Genomic DNA, 23,666 nt, shown 5'->3' on the forward strand with positions numbered 1-23,666 from the left:
TGTTTATTTAATTTAATTCAATTCATTCATTCAATTTTTATTGTAAGTACCAGGCACTGGACTGACAACTGAAAGGTCAGCAGTTTGAACCCACCAGTGGCTCAGCATGAGAAATGAACTGGCGATCTGCTTCTGTAAAGACTGTAGAATAGGAAACCCTATGGAGCAGTTCTACTCTTGTCATATAGGGTTGTTATGAATGGGACTCCACTTGAAGGCACACAACAACAACAACGTGTCGCTACTACCCGTTGAAGGAAAATACAAGACAAAACAAATGATCCTTTCTCTCAGTATGCCCTCTCTGGGCGTATGGGAGTGTTATGGATTGAATTGTGACCCCCCACCCCTCAATATGTGTTGGAATTCCTATACCTGTGGATGTAATCCTGGTTGGGAATAGGGTTCTCTTTTTTATGTTAATGAGGCCCTATCAGTGTCGGGTGCATCCTAAACCTAATGACTTCTGAATTATAAGAAGCAGCAGAGACACAGAGAGAAACAAACACAAGGAGGGGGGAACGGTGGTGATAGATGCTGCACGAAGATCGCCAAGGAACCAAGGAATGCCGCGGCTACAGAAGCTAGAGGAGACAAGAATCTTCCCCCAGATCCCTGAGAGAGAGAGCCTTCCTGTCTTAGCCTGGGTTTTCTAGAGAAGCAAAACCAGTAAAGTGTATAAATATATATACATAGTGAGAGAGAGAGACAGATGTATATTAAGGAAATGGCTCACACGGTTGTAGAGGCTGGAAAGTCCCAAGTCCATGGGTCAAGCTGGAGGCTTCTCCTGATTCATGTAGCCACAGGGGCTGGCGAACCCAAGATCAGCAAGTCAGACAGCAGGGCTCTGGCTCACAGGCTGCGAAGACTGATGAATCCCAAGATCGGCAGGTAAGCTGCTAGCTCAAGTCCCAAGAACCAGAGGTCAGACGAATAGGAGCCAGCTGCAGGATCCAGTGTGAGTAAAAGCCCATGAGCCTTGCCAGAAAGTCCACCTATATTGGATGCAGGCCATATGTGCAAGGAAACTCCCTTTCGACTGATTGGCTACTCACAGCAGATCCCATCATGGAGGTGATTACATAATATCAAATCTCATCCTGGAAGTAATCACATCATCATACGACTACCAAACTACATCATAACTCCCAAACTATTGAGAATCACGGCTCAGCCAAGTTGACACACAACATTAATGATCATACTTCCCCTATAGCTAGTGCCCTGACTTCAGGCTTCTAGCCTGCTGAACTGTGAGAAAATAAATTTATGTCCTTTAAAGCCATCCACTTGGGGTATTTCTCTTAAACACACTTGGAAACGATAACAGGGGAGACAGAGACAAATCACCCAGTAATTTATAAAGAATGTGGTAAGAATCATAATAGTGGAATGTGTAAGAGACGGCCGCTAACTCTGGTTGGGGAAGTAAGAAACATCTTCCCAGAGGAGATGACTTTTGAGTTGCTTCTTGCAGAATGAATGGACATTCAAGTAGTGAGGGAAGGAGAAAATTCAAGTTGTGGGGTGACAGGAAGAGAAGAGGATCTAGAGAGAGTAAGAAGCCCTTGAAACCCCATAAAGACATAAGCAAGTGATAGTTTGGGAATAGAGAGGTTGTCTGGATGTGAGTAGAGTAGGGGAGAAGGGAGCAGCAGAGATAAAACTAGAAAGATCTCTGCTTTGCACTTTAGGAAATGTATCTTCATTCAGAGATTTTTAAGCTGAGAAGAAAAGGAGCAGATGTTGGGAGGCAGAGAATAGGAGAGAGAGAAGAAGAGAACGAGCTTGGGAGCAGAGAAATAAGCTAAGAGGCTGCAACAAACCTTTCCAGTCTTACACCACCACAGTAGGTCAGGCCCTTATTATTTCTCATGTGGTATAAATTCTTTAACTGGGATTTAACTGCATCTTACAACTTCTAATTAATGGTGACACTATTAATTGAGATTGCTATAGAAACACTTAAAATATATATTCATATTCATATCTATATATATAAGCCTTCACTTTTGGATAACATAGGTAGAGGTGCCTATAAGACTACTTAGGAGATATTTCTAGCAAGTTGTTGGAAATGCTTTTCATGAGCACATTCTTTACCCTTTTTTGGGGTGTGAGGAGGGTTGGAGTGAAGGAGTAGGGGGGTTCAGAGGTGAGGTTGATTTAGTGCTTTACGATTTAGTAAATATCATAGGCTTGCATATTCTTTGTTGTTGTTGTGTGCGCTTGAGTTGATTCTAACTCATAGCGACCCTATATGACAGAGTAGAACTGTCCCATACAGTTTCCTAGGCTGTAATTTTTACATGAGCAGGTCGTGAGGTCTTTTCTGTGGGTTTGAACTGCCAACATTTCAGTTAGCAGCCAAGCGCTTAACCATTGCGCCACCAGGGCTACTTTGCATATTCTGTGTAATACTTACCAAATATATTTTAGTTATATCTTGTTCTCTTTTTCTAAATTCAAGTGATTAAATATACAATTGTGCACTTTTATGTGCATGTGATTCTGTAAGGTTCTGCAGGTGATACAATGGTGGTAAGAAACTAATCACTTATCATTTAGTTCACATATGTAATAAGTGTATAAATGATTATAAAACAAGTTACATAAAACATAATATGCTATATACTATAGTACAATAGGAATCATTGGTGGTGCAAATGGTTAATTCACGTGGTTGGTTACCAAAAGGTTGGAGGTTCTAGTCCCCCCAGTGACACCTCAGAAGAAAAGCCAGGTGATCTCCTTCTGAAATATAAGCTATTAAAAACCCTATAGAGCACATTTCAATTTTGACACACATGGGGTCCCATGAGTCAGAACTGACTCAATGGCAACTGGTTATAGTCTAAAAGTTTTATTGGATAGGATAGGATAGATTAACAATGAGGTAACAAACAACCTCACAATCTCAGCAGCTTAAGAGAACAAAAGTTTTTCTCACTCATATGAATTCTGCTGTGCATCCAGGAGATTCTCTAGGGCAGCTAGATGTCTTACATGTGTTGGATCAGCGTTCTGGGTACCTCCATATAGACATGTAGCTTCTAGTATGACCACTCGAGGGAAAGAGTGGGCCCAAGTGTCAACTACTGGCAATTAAATGATCTACTCAGATGTGACCCAAGTCACTTCTGCTCACATTTCATTGCCAAAACAAGTCCCGTGACCATGCCTAATTTCAAGGGGGAGGGAAGAGCTATCTTTCCATGTGTTAGAATGAAGGCCCAGATATTGGTAAACAGTAATAATGCGAATCAATGTACACCTATTCCTCACTCATCAACTAACTTGTTATCCAACATTTTACATTTACAACAATAGTAAAAAATCTACTATCTTACTGTTTTGTGCATTAACGACATATGTCTGGCAGTAACGGATGCTGAGGTGTGAGGCAAGAGTAATGCTGGCTGTGAAGGTTAAAGTTATGTGTCAGCTTGGCTGGGCCATGATTCTCAGTGGTTTGGCAGTTATGTAATGATGTAATTTGGCAGTTATGTAATAATGTAGTCATCCTTCATTTTGTGATCTGATGTGCTCATCCTCCATTTTTGCATAATGCCTATTTTCACGTAACGCTGATTTTCGCATAAAGACCTGGTCTTTGGAACCTAACCATGTCAATAAGTGAGGAGTGGGTGTATAGTAAGATAAACATCATAATAATATTACAAAGAAAGTGCTAACGGGCTTCCAGAGCAGGAAGCAATCACACTTAGGATGTCATACAATAAAAAATAACTCTCCTGTTTTTCTGCCAATGAGTGAAAGTTTGCTCTCTACTATTGGCTCTTACACAAGTAGGAATTGGCCTTCTGGGGTTCAAATCCACTCCTAGCTCCCAAGCTGGTTGATTTGGTAGAACTCATAAGACTTTCATACTTTCCCCATATCTTTGTTTGTTCTTTTCTTTTTCTTTTGTGGGTCTCCAATTTGTGACCTAGGAAAATGGAATCTGTGCAGGAGAGTTTCTGATAAGTTTCAGTCTATGTTTCAAGAAGTTCCCATTACTTCTTGAAGACATAGGTCTATTTTACACAGAAGTTCGGTGGAATGGTTAAGCCAAATGACTCAATCTAAGCAATTATTTATGTCTCTCTCTTGGAGCTTAGACAATTATGACAACCATCAGGTGCACCCATAAATTAAACATAGGAATAAATGGCAGCTGACCATATTAATCTTACATAAATAGGAGAAAGTAGTTCCAGGGTTTTATAGAAAATTAGAACACCACTAAACTAATAATATTTGAGAAACCTGGGTTTTCATTCTTCCTCTAAGCACACTGGCAAAAGTCAGGAACTTTCAGTGTCTTTCCCATTTGTTTTGTGTTTACTTCTTACCCAGTTCTTAATTATAATTCATTGGGAATAAAAAGAGGGAATGACTGCTGTGGGTTGAACTGTGTCCCCCCAAAAGATATGTTTAAGTCCTAACCCTTGATATCTTTGCATGTGACCTTATTTGGAGGTAGGGTCCTTGAAGATGTAATCAAATTAAGTCAAGATCGTATTGGATTAGGATGGGCCCTAAATCCAATGACTGGTGTCCTTATAAGAAGCACACGTGAAGAGATACAGAGACACACAGAGAAGCAGAGATTGGAGTGATACAGCTGCAAGCCAAGAAACATCAAGGATTGCTAGAAACCACCAGAAACTGAGAAAGGCAAGGAACAGATTCTTCCTCAGAGCCTTTAGAAGGAACTCACCCTGCTGATACTTGATTTTGGCCTTCTGGTCTCCAGAACTGGGAGAGAATAAATTTCGTTTGCTTTAAGCCACTCGCTTTGTGGTAATTTGTTACTGCAGCCCAAGAAGCTAATAATGAACTCTGGTGGTGCAGTGTTTAAGCTCTCTGCTCTAAGTGAAAGGTGGGTGGTTTGAACCCACTAGCAGCTCCCCAGGATAAAAGACCTGGTGATCTGCTTCCATATAGATTACAGCCTAGAAAACCCTATGAGGCGGTTCTACTCTGTTCTGTAGGGTTGTCATGAGTTGGAATCTACTGGACAGCACACAACAACAGGAAACTAATATAATGACTGAGAGTCAGATTTGCTAAAATGGGGAAAAGAATATTTCGCTGTTTCAAAATTAGAACGATCAAATGATCCCTGAGATGTTTTTTGAGTTTCTTGGAAACATTCATTTCTATACATAAAAATGTGAGAAATCTCTACACTATCTCTGAAACGTTGTTGCCAATCTCTAGAAAATTATGGTATGTATTTTGAGTATTGATACTGCCCCTAACTTCATCTTTCCTACCCTTCCCTCCTCTCATTACTTCTCTTATATCTTCTTATGTATTGGAACCCTGGTGGTGCAGTTATTAAGAGCTCGGCTGCTAACCAAACGGTCAGCAGTTCAAATCCACCAGCTACTCCTTGGAAATCCAATGGGACAGTTCAACTCTGTCCTATAGGGTCCCTATAATCGGAATTGACTCGACGGCAACGGGTTTGCATACTGTATGTGTATCTGTAAACAGCTTCAAATACTTCTTGGAAACAGCAAGGGTATATATAATAACTATCCTTTCTCCGTATTTTCAGAAGTTGGCTGCACTAAGGACTGGGAAGATTTGTTTGTCATATAATGTTATAAAGTGAAAACTGGAATTAAAAATGTTATACTAATATCTGATTTAAACACGAATATTATTTGAGACTACTAAGAAAGAGTATTCAGAAACCAATACGCAGGATTTAGAAGGAACTGAAGCCAAGCAAAGACTATTAAAAAAAATTCCAGCGACTCACTGGGAGCGGCCCCCTCTAGAGGGGGCAGCAGAGACAACTGGACTGGATGGAGAGCTCGGCTAGCTGGGAGAGGCCGAGTTGGGCCGGGCAGCGGCCACGCCAGGCGCGGGGGAGCTGTCCTAACGGTGTAGTGGAGGGGCGGTTTGGAGAGGCGGAGAGGTGATTTCAGTTGCGGTTTTATAGGCGTTCCTCACCGCCCGCCGGACGGGAGGCGGAGTAGAAGCCTGATTAAAGAAGCAGCCTGGAAGGAAGGAAGGAGCGAGGGAGGGACGGGAACAGGAGGAGCAGCAGCAGCAAGCTGGGCTGCGGCGGCAAGAGGAGCGGCCCCGCGAGGCCACGTTGTGTTTTTGTTATTTTTCCACGGGGATAGTTTTCGGAAGCCCTTCCCGAGGACTGACCGCACCGTAGCTCTGCAGCCCCGACCTTCTAGGTGACAGCCGGTCATCCTGGTAGGAGTCAGCCCCGCCCCAAATCACCCCCCTCCCGCCCACAGCCCATTCCCCGCCCAGCCTCCAAGTGCACGCCCGAGGCGAGAGCGGCGGTGGCAGCGGATCTGCAGCGCTGGAGGAGGCGGCGACCGGCCGCGGCGGGAGGCGGTGGCGTAGGGGCCTCGGCGTTCTCTGATCGGACAGACCCGTAGCGAAGAAGGAAGTCCGGTCCCGAAGCACGAGCTAGAGAAAGGAGGATGCCGATTTAACCCGCCCTCTCCTTGGAGCCCGGGTGCCGGGAGCTCGCCTCCGTGCCCGCCGCCGGAGCCTCCGACCTGCGTCCGGGGAAGTGCCGCCTGGGGCAGGGACGCTGAGGCTTGGAGTTCGGGATCTCGCCGCACCGGGGCGGGCGCGGGAGCCCGGTGTGGGAGTTGGCAGAGTTTCGGCAGCGCCTTCGGCGCTGGAGTTGGGGGCGCGGCGCGCCTGGTGGACCGCCTCAGTGCCCTCCTTAGGCGCGAGTTATGGAAACCCCCAGCTGCATTCAGGATGAGCCGTTTCCGCACCCCCTGGAGCCCGAGCCGGACGCCCCTTCGCAGTCAGCCCCGGGGAAACCCGGCGAGAAGCGATTCCGATTGTGGTACGTAGGGGGGTCGTGCCTGGACCGCAGGACCACGCTGCCCATGTTGCCCTGGCTCATGGCCGAAATCCGCCGGCGCAGCCTGAGGCCGGAGGCGGGCGGCTGCGGGGCGCCGCCGGCCCGCGAGGTGCTCCTGGTGCTGAGCGCGCCCTTCCTGCGCTGCGTCCCCGCGCCGGGCGCTGGGGGCCCCGGCCCCGCAGCCGCTCAGCCCAACCCAGCCGTGTTCATCTTCGAGCACAAGGCGCAGCACATCTCGCGCTTCATCCACAACAGCCAGGACCTCACCTACTTCGCCTATCTGATCAAGGCGCAGCCCGACGACCCCGAGTCGCAGATGGCCTGCCACGTTTTCCGCGCCACAGACCCCAACCAGGCAAGACCTCCTCTTCCAGACGCGGGGGAAAGCTTGGGGAGGGGCTGGCGCACAGGGGTGGGGTAGCAGGGCCGAAGGGGCTGGGCCTCACTTTTCTGGCGCACGGTGGTCGGGCTACCGGCGCGCGCCCTCCACGTGGCGCGGCTGGAGCGGTCGCTCTCCCCTTCCCGCCGCTGTCCCAGAGTCGGGGAAAAGATGTTCCGTGGCTGAGCGGCGGCTGGAGTGGACTGGTCCGAAGGAGCAGGAATAGGGGGTGGGGGGAGACAAAGAACTGTCTCGGAACCAAGGAGGAGCGGGCGCGGGAGAGTAGGACGCGGGAGGGGTGCGCGTCCAGAGAGGATCGCCCTGTGTGGACGGTGATCGGAGATGGAGATTTCCGGACCTTCGCCTTGTATGTGTGTGGTGTGTATGTGTGTGTACCGACACGGGAGAGGGTTGGGTTCCTAGAGGCCCTGAGCTCTGAGTCAAGTCCTGCTCCTTAACCCGTTTGGCACCTGCGAGTCTCCGATCCCGGAGGCTCTTTTCGAGCGGGCTTAAGGGAAAAGTTACTAGACATTGTCAGATTGTCAGCAAAGTACGATGTTATATGTAGAGTTGAAGAAAGACTCTTTTTTTGGTAGTTTTTTTACACACTTCAGTGGAGACAGAATTAATACATGGTTAACCCGTTGCCGTCGAGTCGATTCCAACTCGTAGCGACCCTATAGGACAGAGTGGAACTGCCCCATAGGGTTCCCAAGGAGCGCCTGGTGGATTTGAACTGCCAGCATTTTGGTTAGCAGCTGTAGCTCTTAGGTCATTTAAAATTTAGCCTAGTAGAAGAGGTATTTGTATGAAGAGATCAGAATTTGTTTTTCAATAGTATTTTTACAGAGTTTACGGAATCGAGCTGTTGTTACCCAACAATTAACTTTAATTGCTTAGAAACAAGCATGATTTTTCTCTAAACGCTAGAGGAATCTGAACAAAACCTTACCACAGTGATTGTTTCTTAGAAAGTAGGCTTTTTTTTAATGTGTAAAGGGAAGTTTTAATATATCAAAAGCCCCTAAAGTGCTGTTTTTAAGATGATTCATTATTTAATGTTTGCAGAGTACTTTGGAAGAATAGTGTTATTGTAAATGTAAATAAGGTCTCAGGTTTCACCATGTGGTGGTGCTTTTGGTAGCTGGGAAAGTAGTAACAACTGCAGTGGTCAGAAGAAGAAAACAGCTGTAAGTACGGCTTTAATTTTTTCTTAGTTCATAATTCTAATATCTCTAATGGAAAGACTTTCTGGTTATTCTATAGTTTTTCACAAACGATCTGTAGCTGAACTGAGGAGGAAAATAAAATTTCATTGTCTTAGATTTTATCAGTTACTTTGTAAAATAGTTTCATATCTTAATACTCAGTTGTCATTATGAAGAGAGCAACTTTAAATTATGTGATCACTGATCCTAACGATTAAAGTAAATTTTAACTTATACTTGTTTGTTCAAACCTTTTTTTTTTTAAGCTTTTACATATGTTGAAACTGAGGTACAGCATATTCTTGATTTATTTCTGAAAACTATTAAATCTTCATGGTATTACAAGTTTCTGCTTCTGTCAGTAGGGAGGAATAAATTGTATTTTTCTGGAACGTTAGGGAACCTATCATTATTTTGATGGTTTATGTTAAAGTTACTGTCTTCAGATCTGACACATGACACATCTTTGCTAATTTCATGATGGTGCAGAGTTTGTCTATGGGCTGTGGCACCTTGAATTCTCAACAGTGGTCATTGAGTCCCACCCTGACGCGTTGGTGGGAGGCCAATTTAAAACATCCTGTTTTATTTACCTCCGTTGTGTGTTTAGGTGTCAGAGGCTGAATGTGCTGTTTACTTTACAAGCAGTAGTACGTTTAGGCTCATTTTCCCCTTCTGGTGGGAGCAGTGGGAGCCATATGGCTTTCCAATAAAGAAAGGAAGGAAAAAACCAACTCTCCTGCTTATCTTCGTTTCCCAGTTGAATCCTTTTCTAAATATATGGATTCTTATTTGCTCAGATCCTATAGAATCCCTGGCAGAGGATCGTTAATTTAAGTGTCAGATGTGGTCCCTCCAGGGATTACCTCCAGCCATAAATCAGGTGTTATCAACTCAGACGCCTGGGAGGACGGTTGAGTGAGGATGGAGAAGGGCTGGATAGCAGGTGACCTTTCTCAAAGGTGCTCTTCAGCTCTGGCTGGAAATTGCATTACTTAACGGAACACAAGCCTCCTGTTGCCAGAGCTTCTACTTTCCTAAGAGAAGCTGGAAATCTGGATTTTTATGCAAAGGTTCACATGTTAAAATATGAGTAAGTATTTTAAACATTTAAGAGTCCTCTATGGGCCAGGGAGTCTCTGGGTGGTGCAAGTGTTAATGTGCTTGGCTGTTAACCAAAAGGTTGGATGTTCAAGTCCACCCTGAGGCACCTTGGAAGACTGGCCTGGCGACCCACTACTGAAAAAGCAGCCACTGAAAACCCTGTGGAGCACAATTCTACTCTGACACACACGGGGTCGCCATGAGTTGGAATTGACTCCATGGCAGCTGGTATTAAAGGGCCAAACTAAACACACCTAAGGATTGTATTCTCTGATTCACAGGGGGCCATTTTCAGTCTCTAGCATAAATGTTTGCTGAATGGATGAGTGCAATTTTAAAACAGTCTTCTGGCTGTTGCCAGATTTCCTTTTGAGCATCTAAGTTCAATCGATATGACTCACATAGTGGGAAGAGTTAGGACCATAGTTTTTGAAGAGTTTACAAATAAAACTCCCCAAAGTAGTGATTTTTCAGCTGGACTTGTTAAGGGATGAATTCACCATATTCCTGTCATCCAGTAGCATAACTCATACAGAGTAGGTTCTGGAAAGTTCTGGGTACCCTTGAATTCAGAAGGAAGAAGACCAGCTATTTGCTTTGCTCCTGAGTTCTCCATTTGAAGTGGAGAGTTGTTTATTTGAACTTTAGGGTCATTATTTTAGAGAGTCTTCTAGGTGTTGTCCATAATAGAACAAGGTAGCCTAGAGTGGCAGGCCTGCAAACATTCCCAAATAAGTTGCCTCTGGTTTGTTCCTCACGCCTGTCCCTTTTCTATGGACCTGTGTGTAGGATAATCATATAATGTATTGTTTAATCTGGGACAGTTTTTATTGTGAAATGTGGAATCACTAGTAATTACACCAGCACAAATGTAAATCTGGACAGTTCAGGGCAAATGGGTATATGGTCACCATGGCAAAATGGCAAAGTTTGTGTTCATGCTGGGCCATTGAGTTTGAGAATTGTGGTTTCTATATATAAAACGATAATGTTTTGCAGACTGTCTATTCACATAGCTTTTTGGGGTTGGATCTAAATGTAACCGCAGAGACAGGAGTGCAGTGATAATATCTTGGGTCTGTTGTGGGAAATCTCTGGAGTGATTTCCCCTCTGGTAGGTCAGCATCAATTTAGGTGTTTATCTGGAGAAGCACTCAGCCAGAATGGCCTAGTAGAGAGCTATTTTTCCTAGGTGCAAAGAGAGGTAGAGGTCAGAAGCTAATAAACCATTTTAAGGTCAAATATATGTCAACACAGATTGGAAATAAATTTATTTATTCAAAGCTGTGTAGTCTTGCACAGGGAGAATGTTGGGCTTATCACATTTCAGCCAGACTTGGATATTTGAGCTAGGAAAAAACGTAAAGCTACATACTCTTTAAAATCCCATTGGTATAAATCAGAATTTTTCATGGGGGAAGCAAGAATATCTGATTCTGTGTCTCTAAGATGTAGGGAAAGTTACTAATGTTCTTCAGATATTTGTCTGCTTTCAGAAAGAGGTTGTGTCTAGCATTATCTCAACATCCCTATTAAAAAGCAGGAGTCATTAGTGTTTATATGCATTCTTAGAGATAAAAGAAGTCCTTGGGTGGTGCAAATGATTAAGAGCTAGACTACTGGCTGAAAGGTTGGCTGTTCGAATCCATCCAGACAGGCCTGGAGATCTGCTTCCAAAAGGTCATAGCCTTGAAAACCTATGCAGCACAGTTTTGTTCTGCACACATGGGGTCTCCATGAGTCAGAATCGACTTGATAGCAACTAACAACAACAAGAGATAAAATGTGTTATCATTTGACATGAGACTCTTTAACAGCATGATTATATTTCATAAACACAGAATGAGTGACATTTGAAAAACAAAAACATGATTGTCATAACACAATTTTCAGTGATTTTGCTTCTGTGTACCTTGGAGCTTGCAAGAATTTATTTCAAAGAGATTTTTAAAATTGTGTTCTTAAAACCAGAAAGTGGATTTTACAACAGTTCTTTTCAGCTCTGAATTCTCTGAATTTATAGTTTTATTGTTCCTCTTAAAATATCGGTTATTTTTCAAGTAACTTTTTCAACTTAGTTGTTGTCAATCTGTTTCAACAAGGTTATTTTGGTTCTGTTTCCTAATAGTTGATATTGGTGTCAGTGGCTTTGGGAATATACTAGTTAGAAAACCAGAGAAGTAGAAATCTGGAAGTTTTCACATTTCTTTCTGTTTGTACTGTTTTGGACAGGTAGATGTCTCTCTCATTTTGTCTTGCGGTAATAATTTTTTGTGCTCTCTCCTTCCCCCATTTTGAGTTGAAGGTTAGTCTGCCCTGGCTCCACCATACAATCTTAATTATTATCTGAGTAGCCAGGATATCTGCGGGAAAGGTGAAAACCTGTGCCCAGAGCCTCCCAGCTGTGAGGGAGCTGTATGGTAAAGACTGAGGCTGTTCCTCATCAAGGTTTAATTATCATATACCCGTGATTCTCAAACTTGAGTGTGCAATAGAATCACCTGGAGGGCTTGTTCAAGTTGATTGCTGGCCCCTGCCATCAGAGTTTTCTGATCCTGTAGGTCAGGGGTGGGGAGCCTAATAATTTGCATTACTAACAAGTTCCCAGGTTGAACCAGTACCCTAAATTGTTTTGTTCATTTGGTTGATTATATGACTATTTCTTCTCCCTTAAGGAGCCCTGGTGGCACAGTGGTTAAGTGCTTGGCTGCTAACTGAAAGATCTGCGGTTGGAACCCACCAACTGCTCTTCGGGAGAAAGATGTGGCAGTCAACTTCTGTAAAGATTTACAGCCTTGGAGACCCTGTGGGGGCAGTTTTACTCTGTGTTCCAAGGTGCATTTGGGTGGGTTCAAACTGCCAGCCTTTCCACCAGTAGTCGAGTGCTTAACCATTTGCTCCACCCATACGCTATTCAAATACTGTTTTGTAAATGGGAATGAGTGCATTAATTGCTTGTTGAGGAAATTGATGATTTATGGATTATCTGGTGTGCTATTTGCCTCATAGACAAAAGCTCCAAGTCAGAAGAATATCTACATTTCATATACTGGATATTAAGGAATTTAGGCAAAAAGAAAGAGTTGGGCAATTTGTGAGTAAGATGATGGCCAGTCTGAATAATTATTGCAAACAATTCTATTTACTCCTTTTTTTTTTTTTTTTAAATAAAAAAATTTATCTTAGGGACTTTGTTTTACTTAAAATGTCTGGGGGGTTATTTTAGAATTCCATTTCACTTGGGCTCTGTTGGCATATCTGAACAAAGCCAACAAGCAGTACTTAGTTCAGGTAGTCCCCAACTTAACGACGTATTTAAGTTATGATGAATCACACTTATGACTGTCCGTTTTTTTTCTTTTTTGATATATCTTATTGTTAGTAATATGTACTGCATACAATGTTGTAGCATGTAATTTACTGATGTTATTATTTTCAGATGTTCACTCACAGATGTTCAATTTTTGTGATTACTGTTCAAAACATTGCCGTATAGCAGAGGGAAGAAATGCTGAAGAAGAAAGAGGTAATGAGGAAGACGAGGAAGTTGTCTAAAAATTTTACAGTGACAGAATTAACTGAAGTTTTTTCTAAACTAAATCAAGGGCTTCAGTTGCTTGAAAACACGGACTCAAATGCTGATTTCTTTGCTAAAGTCAATAGGCAGATTCGGGAAGCAGTGAGATGTTACAGTGAAATATATGAAGAAAAAAGAAAAGGACCTTACAGACAACTCTCACTAATTTTCTGACTAGAAATGCCATCCCCATTCCCAGGGATAATCCAGATGATCCAGAGCCTTCCACAAGTGGAGCTCTTACTGTAACTGACAAAATGTAAACATTGTCCAACTCTTCTTCATCGTAGGAGTGTATCTTTATGATTTATGTATTTTTTAATGTATGTATTAAAATATATCTGTAAGTTTATTGTAATGTTCCCAACCCCTAAAAATAAATAAAGATTGGATTTATAAAGATATTGATAATAAAGGCAATAATAATGAAAACAGAAAAAAAGAGGTATTCAGCTTATGTCAACACCAATTTACGATAGAGTCATCGGAACAGAATCCTGTTTTAAGTCGGGGACTACCTGTACCTTCTTATAAAACAAGGAACACATCAGTTACTATTTAATTTAGTAGTATATTCAGAATTATTGATCAGGGAAAGGATTTTGTTTAAAATGTGATCTGCATAAAATATTAATACAAATTCAGTAACTCACTGGGAGGAGTCAATGAGAGATGTGATTGGCCTGTTACTTCAATGTTGTAATGGTGGCACCATACATTGTATTATGCCTTCTGAACAGCTTTTTTTTAAATTTTTTATATTTTATTGTGCTTTAGGTGAAAGTTTACAGAACAAATTAGTTTTTCACTCAAAAATTTATATACAAATTGTTCTGTGACATTGGTTGCAATCCCTGCAATGTGTTAGCACTCTCCCCTTTCCCACCCCAGTTTCCCCATTTCCATTTGTCCAGTTTTCCTGTCCCTTCCTGCCTTCTTGTCTTTGCCTTTGGGCAGGGGTTGCCCATTTGATCTCATGTGTATTATTGTTTGTTTTATAGACCTGTCTAATCTTTGACTGAAAGGTAGACTTTGTGAGTGGCTTCAGTTCTGAGTTAGAAATGTCTTTGAGGACCATAGTCTTTGGAGTTTCTCTAGTCTCTGTCAGACCAGTAAGCCTGGTCTATTTTTTTTTTTTTTTTGGGAAAATCTGAATTTTGTTCTACGTTTTTCTCCCATTCTGTCCAGGACCCTCTGTTGTGGTCCCTGATAGTGGTGGCAGTCGGTCACCATCTAGTTGTTCTGGGCTTAGGCTGGTAGAGGGTATGATTCTTGTGGTCCATTAGTCCTTCAGACTAATATTTTCCTTGTGTCTTTGGTTTTCTTCATTCTCCTTTGCTCTGGACGGGATGGGACCAGTAGATGTATCTTAGATGGCTACTCGCAAGCTTTTAAGACCCTGGATGGCTTTTTAATGAATTTTCTTAACAGCTAACATGTACTGAGCTCTTGCTTAGTGACAGTATCATTCTCAGTACTTTTCCAAGATTATCACATTTTTTCTTCACAATAGCTATTTCCCCCATTTTGCAAATGAGAAAACCGAGGTATAGAAAGATTAAATGATTTCCCAGTGTCACAAGACTTGTAATGGTAGAAGCAGATTCCAATCCAGATAAACACGTTAAAGCCTATTCTTTTATCACTACTCTAAAATGCAGCTGTTGAAAAATTGGTTTTTGTTTGTCAATGCTATAAACTTCTATGCTATCACTTTTTCCCCACTCGTATTAAAAATAAACCAAAAAAACCATAACCCATTGCCGTTGAGTTGATTCTGACTCGTAGTGACTATAGGACAGAGTAGAACTGCCTCATAGGGTTTCCAAGGAGTGGCTGATGGATTCTAACTGCCAACCTTTTAGTTAGCAGCTAAGCTCTTAACCACTGCGCCACCAGGGCTCCATATTAAAAATACCCATAGTTAAAAATGTTTATTTAATTTGTGAAATAATAATGCTGAATGCAAATTTGGATATAATTATGAGGGCACCTAACAGCAATAGCATGCCAGTATGTACTTTTGTTTTAATGGGAGGTAAGAAGTCCATGTAATTTGTTAGACTGGTGAAGCTGAACTCTGGTATATTTCTTATTTAGTGTCCTTAGAAATAGCAGTGACATAAACTACGAGAGTCTACTTGTAACTTTTATATTTGGCAGTTCAAACACATCTAGAGGCAGTTGGGAAGACAGGCCCTGCAGTCTGCTTCTGAAAGGTCACAGTCTTGAAAACCCTATGGAATGGTTTTACTCTGTGTGCATAGCGTCTCCATGAGTTGGAACTGACTTGGCAGCGACTACCAACAACAGCATGACCACTTTAGTTTAGAATAAAAATAATAAGGGTATATATTTAAGAACAAATACAACCATGCATTTGAATATATTTTATTGAATTATAAAGTTCCTAAATATAACAAGGCATATTTAAATTATAAAATATAAATTATTAAGCCATACTTATATAAAGTATGGAGCCCTGGTGGTGCAGTGGTTAAGAGCTACAGCTGCTAACCAAAAGGTTGGCAGTTTGAATCTACCTGCTACTCCTCGGAATCCCCATGGGGCAGTTCTCCTCTGTCCTATAGGGTCTCCATGAGTTGGATGGCAACGGGTTTGGTTTTTTTTTCCACAGTCTGTACTCACAGTTATGGGGTTTATTAGGGAAGTGACAGGCTACAATTCAGGATCAGGAATGACTTATGATACAATCCCTCAATCAGGTCAGCTTCCTCTTAGCCATGCCCTAAGGCTGGCCTCTCCCACCTCTTGGGCCCTTGGCCTGGGCTTTGCCCTGCTCAGACGAGTGTTACAGCTTTTCGGCTCCACCAACAAGTACCCAGAGGCACCCTACTCCCAGTATGCCTCGGCCTGAAAGCACTCAGCTGCCTGTCTCCGTGGGTCAGCAAGCCTAGCTTTGTCAAGTTCCTGGAGGCATCCCACCCCACCAGCAAACCTTCTGCTGGAAGGTGTTCGGCTTTCTTGCTTGGTAGGTTGGCACACCCACTATACCACCTTGCTCTGTTGGCTGGGAAGCCCACCGTCTGGTCTTGTTCACTGCTCTCGCTGTTTCTCTTCTGCATCTTCTCTCCATCTCTGGTGTTACAGCTCTCTCTGTCTCCTGGGTATAGAAGGTTCTTAGTGCAGGAACCCCGGATCCAAAAGAGGTGCTCCGCTCGCAGCTCTTCTTGGTGGTAGCGAGGTCCTCCCTCTTACTTCTGGGATTGTCTCCCTTTAAGCCTAGCAGAGTGCCAAAACTGACTAATCCCCTTGTTAGGTTCCATATACCTTATTTGCATGGTGCCACCCCTGTAAGGGTTCCATGTACCTTTTTTGCATTATTAGCAGGTTGTCCAATCCCCTTGGTGGGCCACAAACACCTTATTTGCATAGCCCCACCCAGCCACCCTATGAGAGTCACAAGACCATGGCTAGAAGGAGCATATTAAGTAATTCATTGTGCTGCAGTATGTTATTATGTAATATACGATATAAAATTATAAATTATATAATATAATGTAAAATTATAAACAGAATGCGTCTTACGTTCGTTATAAAACACAATAAAGCAAGAATCCTTAGCACTAAGTTGTGTTGTCATAATCAACTTGGTTTAAAGAGGAAAGAACAGAGATGAATGCAGTATGTGAATTTTAAACTTAGGTAAAGCCCAATGACTTGATCATCTGCTATATGGTATTGTAGGAGTTCAAATGGAGAAAAGCGCTTCCAAAAAATCACAGGGTACATTATAGCATAGACGTGCTGAAGAAACTGTGCTGCAGCACTGGGCACTATGGTCTTGTTGTTTTGGAAATCTTTCATCATTACTGGTTTTATAGCTGTCTTTGTGGTTATTTTATAAATTTGCTTTTGGTTTTAGAGCTGTTTAAAAGCTGGAGCTATAAGCCTATGAAGTTTATATCTAGGTTTTTGTGACCATATTTAAATAAAGTAATATTAAGATAATTATGTTAACACTGGAGCAGCGGTGTAAAAATCTGAATTTACCTTTAATAGGGTTCTGAACCACACACAAGTTTCGAAAACTTTGGGTTTAAATTTCTAGCTGTTATTTATGTCTTCTGATATCTATGATCAAATGACAGAAAGGGACAAAACATGGAATTAAACTTTCGGTGAGCTTAATTTCAGATCATCTTGACACAAGTTTGTGCAGTCCCACCAAAAGGAATGGGGGAAACTGTTATTATTTTTAAGTTACTGATCTTTTCCAAGTTTCCTTTCGTGCACTAGGTTGGGGTTGGAAAGAGGATCTCAAGTAATGTGATCTTCCTGGCTGAAAATAGAAGCCTAAATTTGCTGTCTTGGAAGAAGTACAGCCAGAATGTTCCTTAGAAGCAAGGATGGCAAGACTTCATCTCACATATTTCGGACATATTATCAGGAGGGATCAGTCCCTGGAGAAGGACATCATGCTTGGTAAAGTAGATGGTTAGCGAAAAAGAGGAAGACCCTCAATGAGATGAATTGACAGAGTGGCTGCAACAGTGGGCTCAAACATAGCAACGATTGTGAGCATGGTGCAGGACCAGACAGTGTTTTGTTCTGTTGTACATAGGGTTACTATGAGTCGGAACCGATTGGACAGCACCTAACAACAACAACAACAACAAATTTGCTGCTTCAGTTCATTTATTTTGTGGATCCCCTTGACAAGTTGAATAGTTTTCACTTTGTGGGTTTTATATATTTTCACATGAATTTCTAAAATTTTCCAAGTAGAAGTCATGGAACCTTGTACTATTAATATCATGTATCTTATGAGTAGTGTATTATCAGTTTCAGATTCTAGGTCAAACAGTGCTTTTGGCTGAACATGTCAAGTAGGTTTTTGTATCTCAATTGTGTCTTCATATACATTTTCAGTAATGGATTGTATAATCTGGACAGATACATTTATAACATAGGCCTTGTATAGGTCAATAAGCAAGTCTGTTGTCTGGCCCCAGTTGATTCCCAGCCTTTTTAAACCTACTTGTTGCCTTTGTTGCTGCCATTTAATTCCCATTGCTTACACAGTCTGAGAGATTTCCCTGAAATTAAAGAGATGGCCTTCCTGCATGGCTGTCCAGATATTTCTTCCTCCTAGATCATCAGTAGCAAGCTCTTTGTAGCTATTGGTATACCTCATTACTCCATGCTGGACCTTCCTGGATCCTTCTCACTTTCAAGACTACTCAATGCCTATTGCCTAGCTCTTTGAATACCTTGTACTGCTGCCTGATCGGATTTCGTTTCTGAGAGAGGATCTGGTTTCTGGTCCTCACCCTATCCTGTTGGCTCCTTCTAAGGCTAGTAACCATTTATCTACAGATTTTGTTTCGATTTTCATATGGAATTTGCAAAGGCCTGTTGGCATAAACAGAGCCTCATATTGGGGTGGATGGGTGGGCATGACGCCTCTGCATCCATCCTTAGTTCTTCTGTCTAATTTGAGGTAGATTCATGAGGTAGATCTCTGTCTAGTTTCTAAGAGCAATATTAAAATAGTATGAAAACTAGTGTTGTATCCTATTTCTAGGCATCCCTTTATGTTGAACTTTTCTCTGTTGATCCTAAACCTTTTCCAGTGGTCAAATTACTCCGTTAAAATAATAATGGCATTTGGTGAATTTGCTTGTTCTGCACGCTCTCTTTGTTTCAGTTTTCTTCAGAAAAGAAGCACGTATGGCTCCCGTTTTTTGCTAGCTAGCTTTTTCTCAGGCTCAAGTCTCTGCTAGATGTCACTTCCTCAGAATGGCCTCTGGGGACTGTCTATCTAAAGTAGGCAAATATTCCACTTTTTCCACTTCTGTCCTAGCCCATTGCTTTGTTTTTGGCACTTACACATTTAAAATTATTATTATTTTTTAAAATAGTTCTTAGGGGTTCTGTCACCACCTTTGGAGTCCGGGGTGGTGCAAATGGTTAATTTGCTCAGCTGCTAACCAAAAGGTTGGTGGCTCAAGTTTACCCAGAGGCATCTGGGAAGAAAGGCCTAGCTATCTACTTCTGAAAAATCAGCCTTTGAGAACCCTATGGAGTGCAGTTCTACTCTGACACACATGGGGTCGCCATGAGTTGGAGTCATCTCAGTGGGAACTGGTTCTGGTCACTGCCTCTAGAATGTAAGTATCTCAGAGGGAGAGGGCTCTTGTTTGTTCATACTGCATCTCCAGGACCGAGTTCTATAATAGGGGTTCATATCAACAAATTGGGATTAAGTTAGGTAAGAACTTGTTCCTTGGCGCTCAAGTAATTTAAGTCCATGAGCGGAGTTTAAAGTCTCTTGGAAGGATATACATATGCTCTCATATTTGTTGCCTGTAGTTGTCATTAATCTTTAACAAGTGCTGATTATCTTTTGTTTGCACAGGATAATTTTTTGTTATAGATGTTTATAATTTTAAAGACGTCTTGCTGTTTGTAGGCAGGCATGTTTATATATGTAAATTATGTAGTTTCTGAAAATATTTTGTAGACTAATTTGAGATGGGTTTTTTAAAATTTTTTTCCTATCAAAACACAGGAGACCTGGTGGCACAATGGCTATGCGCTCAGCTGCTAACCCACCCAATGGACCTGCGGGAGAAAAGACGTGGCTTTCTGCTCCTGTAAAGATTTAAAAAAAAAAAGAACTTTAGCCATCAAGTCGATTCTGGCTCATAGTGACCATATAGGACAGAGTAGAACTGCCCCATAGGGTTTCCGAGGAGCAGCTGGTGGATTCAAACTACTGACCTTTTGATTAGCAGCCTGAACTCTTAATAATTGGGCCACCGGCCCCACCTCCCCGCCCCTAAAGGTTACAGCCTTGGAAATGCTTTGGGGCAGTTCTGCTCTGTTCTGTAGGGTCACTGTGAGTTGGAGTCCACTTAATGGTACACAAAAACAGCAACAATCATAACAGGCATTTTACTAAAGCTGCCAATCTCTGCAGCCTTCTCTTTGAATAAAGTGAATTGAGCATTAGGGGATCTGAGAAATTATCAGCAGGAGTGGTGTTGTGAATATATCCTTGCAATGTTGGATTCTTTTTCAGTTGTGCGGTATTACTATTTAAGTGTCTCAGTGGAAACATGATCTCATTTGGAAAGCTGTTTAGTTCCTTAGTGCTCGACAGTGGCTTCTGTCAGATTTTACTCCCCAAATCTAAAGTTGACCATTTTCTTAGGCCCTGATTTTTAAGCCTTATCCTAACAAATACGCAGGGTAGCCCTAAGAGGTGTCTGAAATTCATTTTAAATGAAAAAAGGAAAATGAATGAGAAGAGAGGAGATCTACCTGGGGGAGACCAGGATTAGTGGGGGAACAATAACTCTGGCCAGTGTCCACAGTGACCTATTGACTGATAAAAAGATGTAGGATTTGCTTTCTGGATTTGTTTGAGTAGAGCAGCATGTCCTTGAGACAGATGAATCACTGCCCCTGTGTTCATTTTATCTAATGTTTATCATAAGAGCTGTTGACAGATTATAGTTTTCAGTAGCCCTTGGAGCATGAGCCCGGTTACAAGTAAGATGGTACTCATTGCTCTGTAATAGTCTCATTGATTGGGTTTCTATTTTAAGGAAACAATTACATAATGAAAAATTTTATTTTTTTAAATAAAGATTAAAAAATGCCAGTCATATGCCTTTTTTAAAAAAAATTTAAAATATTTATTGTTTTAGGTGACAGTTTACAGAGGAAATTAATTTCTCATTCAAAAATTTATTCACAAATTGTTTCGTGACATTGTTTGCAATCCCTGCAATGTGTCAGCACTCATTCTCCCCCTTTCCGTTTCCACCCTGGGTTCCCCATTTCCATTTTTCCACTTTTCCTGTCCCTTCCTGCCTTTTCATCTTTGCTTTTGGGGAGGTATTGCCCATTTGGTCTTGTATATTTGATTGATCTAAGAAGCAGTGTTCCTCCTGTGTGTATTTTTTGTTTTATAGGTCTGTCTAACCTTTGACTGAAAGGTGGACTTCGGAGTGGCTTCAGTTCTGAGTTAGAAGGGTGCCCGGGGGCCATAGTTTCGGAGGTTTCTCCAGTCTCTGTCAGACCCATAAGTCTGGTCTTTTATATGAATATGAATTTTGTTCTACATTTTTCTCCTGCTCTGTCCAGGACCCTGTATTGTGATCCCTGTCAGAGCAGTAGGTGGTGGTAGCTGGGCACCATCTAGTTCTTCTGGGCTTAGCTGGTGGAAGTTGTGGTTCATGTGGTCCATTAGTCCTTTGGACTAATATTTTCCTTGTGTGTCTTTGGTTTTCTTTATTCTCCTTTGCTTTGGACAGGATGGGACCAATAGATGTATTTTAAATGGCTGCTTGCAAGCTTTTAAGACCCCAGATGCTACTCACCAATGTAGGATGTAGAACATTTTCTTCATGCACTATGTTATGCCAGTTGACCTGGATGTCCCGCAAGACCATGATCCCCAGCCCTCAGCCCCAGTAACTTGGTCCCTCAAGGTGTTTGGATGTGTCTAGAGGCCTCGTGGCGCAGTGGTTAAGAGCTCGGCTGCTAACCAAAAGGTCAACAGTTTGAATCTACCAGCTGCTCCTTGGGAACCCTATAGGACAGTTCTACTCTGTGCCTATAGGGTCACTATGAGTTGGAATCAACTCAATGGTGATAGATTTTTAGGAGGATTCTATAACTGTGCCCCCTTTGTGCTCTATTATATATAGGAATATACATGCTGTACATACAAATTTGTATGTAAAAATATCCACAGCCTAATTTATATATGTATGTAGGTATACTCCTATATGCTCTCCTTTGCCTATTCAGCATACGTACCTGCTTGTATTTATTTGTTTTTACTGTGTTACAGGGTTGTATATGTGATAGTATTTACTATGGTTGCCTTTTTTTTTTTTATGTGTTTCCTCTAAGTCTTCCTCTGCTTTGTTCAAGTTGTGCTGTGTTCCCCTATATTGTGTGTGGTCTTTCCTTTCACCAGAGTTAACACTTATCTACTATCTAGTTAGTGATTTCGCCTCTCCATCCCTTATAACCATCAAAGATTGTGTCTTTCTGGGTGTAAACCTTTTCTTAAGTTTTTATAATAGTGGTCTCATACAATATTTGTCCTTTTGTGATTGACTTATTTCACTCAGCATAATGCTCTCCAGATTCATCAATGTTGTTTATCACTGCATAGTGTTCCATTCATGTGACAGCTCTTGTTTCTCTAAGGTATATCCTAGTGGGATGGATGGATCATATGGTATTTTTATTTCTAGCTTCTTAAGGAATTGCCATATCATTTTCCGTAGTGGTTATACCATTTTGCGTTCCTGCAACCTTTAGTCTCCCTACAACCTCGTCAGCATTTATTGTTTTCTGAATTTTTGATCAGTGCCATTGTTGCAGGGGTGAGATGGTATCTCATTGTGGTTTTGATTTGCATCTCTCTAATGGCTAATGATCATGAGCGTTTTGTCATGTATTTGTTGGCCGCCTGAATGTCCTCTTTGGTGAAGTGCCCGTTCACGTCCTTTGCCCATTTTGTGATTGGGTTGCTTGTCTTTTTATTGTTGAGTTGTTGAAGTTTTCTGTATATTTTAGAGATTAAAACTTTATCGGATATGTTATTGCCAAAGATTTTTTCCCAGTCTGTAGATTCTCTTTTTATGCTCTTGGAAAAGTCTTTTGATGAGCGTAAGTATTTAATTTTTAGGAGGTCCCAATTATCTAGTTTATCTTCTAGAATTTGTGCATTTTTAGTTATGCTTGATATTCTGTTTATGCCATAAATTAGGCCCCTAGTGTTGTCCCTATGTTTTCTTTCATGAACTTTATAGTTTTAGATTTTACATTTAGATCTTTGATTCGTTTTCAGTTAGTTTTTGTGTATGGGTATGGAAGCAGCTATGGATCCTGCTTCATTTTTTTGCAAATGGATATCCAGTTTTGCCAGCACCATTTGTTGAAGAGACTATCTCTTTCCCATTTAATGGACTTTGACCCTTTGTTGAAGTTCAGGTGTCCATAGGTGGATGAATTTACTTCTGGGTTCTCAATTCTGGTCTGTGTATCTGTTGTTGTACCAGTACCAGGCTGTTTTGACTACTGTAGCTGTATAGTAGGTTCTGAGATCGGGTAGTGTGAGGCCTCCTACTTTGTTCTTTTTCAGTAATGTTTTATGCATCCGGGCCTCTTTCCTTTCCATATAATATTGGTTAGTTTTTTCACCTGGTTAAAGAATATTGTCAGAATTTGGATTGGGATTGCATTGCATCTATAAATTACTTTGGGTAGTATTGGCATTTTCACAATGTTAAGTCTTCCTATCCATGAGTATGGTATGTTTTTCTATTTATGAAGGTCTCTTTTGGTTTCCTGCAGTAGTGTTTCGTAGTTTTCTTTGTATAAGTGTTTTACATCCCTAGTTAGGTGTTTTCCTAAGTATTTTATCTTTTGGGGGCTGTTGTAAATGGTATTGTTTCCCTGATTTCCTTTTCAGAGTTCTCCTTGTTAGTATAGAAGAATCTAACTGATTTTGTATGTTGATCTTGTACCCTGCCACTTTGCTGA

General features: G+C 41.6%; 1 protein-coding gene across 2 annotated transcripts in view; it reads left to right on the plus strand.

Annotated features, from left to right (window-relative positions):
• Positions 1-6,301: 6,301 nt before the first annotated feature.
• Positions 6,302-23,666, plus strand: part of TBC1D4 (TBC1 domain family member 4) — a 228,868-nt gene continuing 211,503 nt past the window's right edge. The window contains exon 1 of one of the 2 annotated variants that reach the window (XM_004371420.2): positions 6,302-7,217. In XM_004371420.2, the coding sequence (XP_004371477.1) occupies positions 6,729-7,217 (489 nt within the window). In that variant the 5' untranslated portion in view covers positions 6,302-6,728. The remainder of the gene's footprint in view (positions 7,218-23,666) is intronic. The other variant, XM_004371418.2, reaches the window with a different exon arrangement.

Source organism: Trichechus manatus, unplaced genomic scaffold (assembly GCF_000243295.1).
Source record: "Trichechus manatus latirostris isolate Lorelei unplaced genomic scaffold, TriManLat1.0 scaffold00013, whole genome shotgun sequence".
In the NCBI taxonomy this organism is placed as follows: domain Eukaryota; kingdom Metazoa; phylum Chordata; class Mammalia; order Sirenia; family Trichechidae; genus Trichechus; species Trichechus manatus.